The sequence below is a fragment of the Parus major genome, chromosome 15 (genome assembly GCF_001522545.3).
Source record: "Parus major isolate Abel chromosome 15, Parus_major1.1, whole genome shotgun sequence".
In the NCBI taxonomy this organism is placed as follows: domain Eukaryota; kingdom Metazoa; phylum Chordata; class Aves; order Passeriformes; family Paridae; genus Parus; species Parus major.
The window spans coordinates 11,890,181-11,895,880 of record NC_031784.1 but is presented as its reverse complement, the minus strand read 5'-3'; the positions used below and the strand labels follow the sequence as shown (position 1 = coordinate 11,895,880).

Sequence of the window (5,700 nt, the reverse complement as noted above, 5' to 3'; positions counted from 1 at the left end):
TCTTGGGATGCACCTGGGTTCCCCCAGGCTGCACATCCGCGGTTCAGCACTGTGGGAACAGCTCTGTGGGGTGACATTTGGGGTTTGCCTGTGCCCCCTCCCCTCCTGGCAGTACAGGCACAGTCACCTTTTCCAGGAAGGCAGGGGTGGATCCGTGGTGTCCGTGTTGAGGGTGGTGCCGATGCCGTCCCTGGGGTCCGTGGAGCTCTCCCAGGAGGGGTTGTGTGGATTTCTGGAGAAGGTGGAATTGCCTCCCTTGTCTCCCACCAGCTGCAAAGTGTGGCCAGGTCGCTCCTGTGCAGTGCCAAAGTCAGGGGCTGAATTCCCTGCAGTTAATGCCCTGTTCTCCCTTCCCTTTCCATGTCACCTGTCCTGGGGACAGAACAGCCCCGGGGCTGCCGTGCTGAAATCCAGAGGGTGAGGGGAAAATCCAGAAGGGGGGAAGAGGAGGCTGGGAAGGGGCAGTACTCACTGGATCATGAGGAAAAGCCAGGGCTGGTTCTGAGCTTTGCCACTGGATGTTGGCACTCAGGGATGTTGCAGGCAGAGCCATTCCCAGGCTGTCTCTGGCAGGGAGCGAGTCCTGAGGGCAGCAGCATCCCTGGGAGGTTTGTCCACCCCTGGAGGCCGAGGTCTCCATGTGCTGCTGCTCCAGGCCAGGCTGAGGAGCTGCTGGTGCCCTCCAGCAGCAAAGGGGCAGCGAGGGACAGCTCCTGGATCCTCTTGGGAAGCACTTCCAGCCCCTTTGGATCCATCCTGCCAGGCAGGGACACACTGAGAGCACCCTGGCCCAGCCGAGGGCAGGGAGTGACAGAGCATGGGAGTTTGTCTCCAATCTTTGCAGGAGAACCAAGCCCCAGGACCCTCCGGAGCAGCCAGCCCTGCCTGGGGCCAGGGAGAGCTGTGTCCTCTGGGGCAGGAGGATGAGAGGAGGGAAGGGCTGCTCTGGGCTGGAGAGGCTCTCTGGGATCTCCTGGTCCCTTCCACCTCCACCTGCACACGAGCTGGCTCCAGGTACTGTCCTGACCCATCTCCAGGGCAATCCCAGCTCTGTGGGCCCTGCCTCCCTCCCTGCTGGCTCTTCCCCCTCGGGGGACACGGGGACCGGCGGCAGGGACAGAGTGCTGCTCCTGTTTCCCCCCTCCTGCTCCTGCCTGGAAGTGCCTGGGCTGGGCAAAATTCCACATTGGATGGAAAAGTGCCGGCCCAGGAATGGAGGGTGAGGAGCCCAGAGCCCCTGACTGAGAGGTGAGGTTACAAGATGGGGACATCTCTCCTTTCTCTGTTTTTATTTATAAACAAGTATTTTCCTGGAGGCTGGAAATTATTTCATTCCTTTCCTGTTTACATTTGGCTCTAAACAAATAAACAACACCGACTTGGTACCTACTGCCCCGGTGTGCTGTGCTCTTTGAGCTGCTCCCAAACCTCCCTTCCCTCCTGCAAGGGCTTTGCTCTTCCCTGTGCCCGCGGGAGGGTGGCGTGTCCCTGCCAGAGCCGCTGTGGCAGCGACAGATGGTGACAGCATCTCCGGGCTCTGCCAAAGCCGCCTCCTGGGGAAGCCCCCCCTGACGGGGGTCTCGGGTCACCTTTCCGCGTCCCCCTTTGTGTCTCCCCACAGCCAGGCCAGCGCCAGGGCTGGGGCAGCCGAGGGCTTCAGGTGGGAGCTGCTGCAGGGAATCCATGGGGAGACCCCGGCCCACATTCCCGCACCGGCATCCACGGGGGCATCTCCGGAGCCGGGGGTATCTCCGGAGCCGGGGGCAGCTCCAGAGGCGGGGGCATCTCCAGAGCCGGGGGTATCTCCAGAGCCGGGGGCATCTCCAGAGCCGGGGGCATCTCCAGAGCCGGGGGCATCTCCGGAGCCGGGGGCATCTCCGGAGCCGGGGGCATCTCCAGAGCCGGGGGCAGCTCCAGAGGCGGGGGCATCTCCGGAGCCGGGGGCAGCTCCAGAGGCGGGGGCATCTCCGGAGCCGGGGGTATCTCCAGAGCCGGGGGCAGCTCCAGAGGCGGGGGCATCTCCAGAGCCGGGGCTCCCGGTGTCCGCAGCCGCTGCCGGGGCTGTCCCCGCTGCCGGAGGGTGCCACCCCCGCGGTCCCTGCGCTGGCTCTGGGCGGGGGCTCGCAGGGACCCGGGGCCGCCGCGCCGCCGCCGCCTCCCCGCCGCGCCCGCCCTTAAAAGCGGCGGCGGCTCCGGTGCAGCGCCCGCGGCGCCGCTCCCGGCACGGCCCGGGATGGGCTCCGCGCACTCCGTGCCCGCCGAGATGCGGGAGCTGGCGGACAGGACGGGCTGTGAGTACCGGGGACCCGCGGGCACCTCGGCCGCGCGCTGCCACCCGCACCGCACCCCACCCAGCCCGGAGGGGACACGGGGACCGGCCCGGAGGGGACACGGGGACCGGCCCAGGAGGGGACACCGCACCCGAGGGGCTGCGGGAGGTGTCACCCGGGGCCGGGATGGCGCACGGGAAATGTCACCTGCGTGGCCGGGGGGCTGCAGGAGGCGACGCTGGAGCAGGGGAGGGGGATGCAGGACGTGCCGTGTCACCCGCGGGGAGGATGCAGGAAATGTCACTCGGGAAGGGTGCAGAGGTGTCACCTGGGGTGGCGGGGAGCAGCGTGTGACACGCGGGGCGTGGAGCGGGGGCAGGGGATAAGAGGGGAGGGTGTAGGGCTGTCACCAGTGGTGCCAGCATGTCACCCCGGGCCAGCAGCCGCGTCCCCGGTGCCACCAAGCCGGGAGTGGAGCGGTCACACGTGCGAGCCCCGGCCGTGCTCTGCCCACCCGCGCCACCGAGCAGGAATTGTCCCCGCACCCTGCCCCGGAGCCAGGCGGTGCTTCGGGATGGAGGGAGCAGCAGGGAAGGGAGCAGGGACACGGCCCAGGGCTCCCCGGCGGGCCGGGCTGTGGGACGGGGCTGGGAAGTGTCACCGCTCCAGGACGTGGCGAGCTCCGGGCACGGGGACCGGGGTGATCCCCCCTGGCTCCCCCAGCCCCGGCCGTGCTGAGCCGCTGCCATGGAGGGAGGGCTGAGGGGCAGCTCTGCCACGGCCAAAGGGTCTGTGGGGGCCCAGAGGCTCCGGGAATGTCCCCAGGGCCGCTGCTGCTCCTGGGGTCACGCCTGTCTCCCTTCATCCCCGCTCCCCAGGGAGGGCTGAGCCCCCCGCACCCCTCCGAGCACCCCGGGCACACTCGGGAGCTTCGGGAGCCCGCGGGGTGCGAGCCCAGGGCGGGAGGAGGATCCTGGGGAATCTCCTGGCCCTGCAGCACAGGAGGCACCTGTGGTTACCTACACCTGCCCCGGTGCCCCGGGAATCAACCCCAGGGAAGGGTTTGCGAGGGCAGCACTCAAAAATCTCATCGAAACCAGAGGAGGGAGGGCAGGGGGAGCCCATAACTCCAACTCTCAGTGGTATTCACGGGGCTCCCACTGTGCTGTGGCTGCTGCCAAAATCCCTGGGAATTCAGGGGATTTACAGCCCTGCTGCTGCGGTCCCACCCCATGCAGGGCTCTGCAACCGCCCCGGGTGCCGTGGGAGGAGCAGGGACAGGGCAGAGACACCTGGAGGTGCCCGGGGCCTGTTCCTTTGCCTTCTCCCCGGTGGAAGGGCGCCCTGAGGGGCTGCTCGGGGCTGTTCCCCTCCCTCCCTCCCTCCCTCGCTCCGTGTGCTCCATCCCAAAGCTGCAGCAGCCTCTGTCCGGGGTGAAGTGATGGTTCCCTGCAGCCACGCTGGTCCCACAGTGAGGGCTGAGCCCCCCAGAGCCCCTTCCCGGGGGTGCCCTTTGCTCAGGCAGCACAAACCACACAGGGCTGGGAACAGCAAGCCCAGCTCCCTTTGGTTTAAATCCCATTTTTCCCCCATTAGTGGAGGCTGCTGTGCTTGGACACAGGCCTGCAGCATCAGGATGCTTCTCAGGGATACGAGCAGCCTCTGCTGCCCTTGAGCCAGCCCTTCTTCCAGCAAAGCTTTTGCCTTTTCTGCAGATTCTCCCTTTTTTTCCCCGGAAAGCAGCCAAGAGCTGCCACCTTTACAGGACAGAGAGATGATGGGAGACCCAGCCTGAGAGACCTGGGGATGGGGAAGGAGGGAGGAAAAGCCTCATCCAGCCCTTCAGGGCTGGCCCAACCATGAGCATCCAGCCACTGAGCCCAGCTCTTTGTCCTCTTGGTGCCTGGGACATTTTTCTGAGAGATCAAAGCTTTTTGCTGTGCACCGAAGTCCCAGATGCTGAAGGCTTGGTGGCCCAGCTGCTCCCATGGTGACGGCGATGTCGTCAAGGCAGAGAGTCAAAGGTCACTTCTCTGTGGCCAAAATTGGAAAGCAAAGTCCGGGGAAAGTTTCCGTGGGTGCGTGTGGACAGCAGCAGAGCAGCAGCCAGGCGGGACTGGGGGAGAAAACATCGATGGATGGATCTGTGGGGACGGGATCATCCTCACCTGGGAGCCACTGGGGGCAGGGGGGGATGAAGGGGGATTGAAGGCCATCCTGGGAAGGTGCTGGTGAGATCCAGGCAGGCTCAGGGCCCCAGGCCCCAGCCCAGATGGGATTTCCAGGCTGTTACCAGGGGGCTGTGAAGGCTCAGCCCCGCTGATCAATAGGGTTGCTATTTCCAGGCTGTGAAGCAGCAGTCGGGAAAGAAAAGGACATTATTTAAACATCATAAAAGGCAGCGAGGGAGGCAGCTCAGCCCAGCTCTGACCCTGCTGTCTCGCTGCAATTAACCCTTTGCAACCCCCCAGCGATATTTTAATGTGGTTTTGTGTCTCCCCACGATGCCAGGAGTGGCTGAACTGCAGCTGCTGGGGCAGCCGGGGCTGCAGGAGCCCCTGGGAGCAGCTGGTGCCCAGCCAGACTCCCCCAGCTCACACAGCTCCAAAGCACTTCCCTGGCTCCTGCCGCTATTTGCACAAGAGTCGGGCTCTGGGGGTTAAAGCTTGGTTACAGCCCCTGGAGAGCAGCCAGGGAAGATGAACTCACCTGTGCCGGGGGACCAGGGCAGTGGGGAGGTGCTGCTGAGCCTCAGGCTGGAGTCCCAGCGCCCGAGGAGCTCAAAGGGAGCTGCTGGTCCCCCCTTGCAGCCCTGCCCCAGGATGGGCTTGGTGCATCCCCGGGGCAGAGCCCACCCTAAAGGTTTGTGGTTCCCCCTGAGCAGCAGTTTCAAAGCCAGACGTTGATTTTGGGGTGCTGCTGTGCCCCCTCCGTGTCCTTTCCTCTTCCCTGGCAAGGGGAAGGTCGCTGCTGTCAGGATTTCTGATCCCAGAGTTATTTCCTGCAGCAGCCGTGGCAGAGATGTCCTGGAGCAGGGGGAGAGGAACTCCCTGGGCACAACAACCCCAAAAGAAATGTCACCCTGTTCCGAGGGCCTGGCACCGAGGATCCTGAGCTGCACCCACTGTGCCATTCCCTGCCGCGCTGGGATTTCCTGCAGGGGCTGCACCGGCCCTGGCACCGTCCCTGCAGCCAGCCCGGGGCACAGGGACCCGGACGGGGCTGGCACAAGGGACATGGGGGTGCCCAGGGGTGCCCAGGACCCGGCCCCACCGCTGGGGCTGTGGGGCGGGCACAGGGGGTGTCCCCAGGGCTCAGCCCCTGGCACCGCTCTCCTTTCCCCGCAGTCACCTCGGAGCAGATCGAGCACCTGCACCGGCGCTTCAAACAGCTCAGCCAGGACCAGCTCACCATTCGGTACCACGGCAAA

At 65.4% G+C, this 5,700-nt stretch overlaps 1 protein-coding gene across 2 annotated transcripts in view; it reads left to right on the top strand.

Moving 5' to 3' along the window:
• The first annotated feature begins 2,173 nt into the window (after positions 1–2,173).
• The window catches only part of TESC (tescalcin), a 6,454-nt gene continuing 2,927 nt past the window's right edge, over positions 2,174–5,700 (top strand). Inside the window, exons 1-2 of one of the 2 annotated variants that reach the window (XM_015643436.3) lie at positions 2,174–2,291; positions 5,618–5,687. In XM_015643436.3, coding sequence (XP_015498922.1) covers positions 2,234–2,291; positions 5,618–5,687 — 128 coding nt within the window. In that variant the 5' untranslated portion in view covers positions 2,174–2,233. The remainder of the gene's footprint in view (positions 2,292–5,617; positions 5,688–5,700) is intronic. The other variant, XM_015643435.3, reaches the window with a different exon arrangement.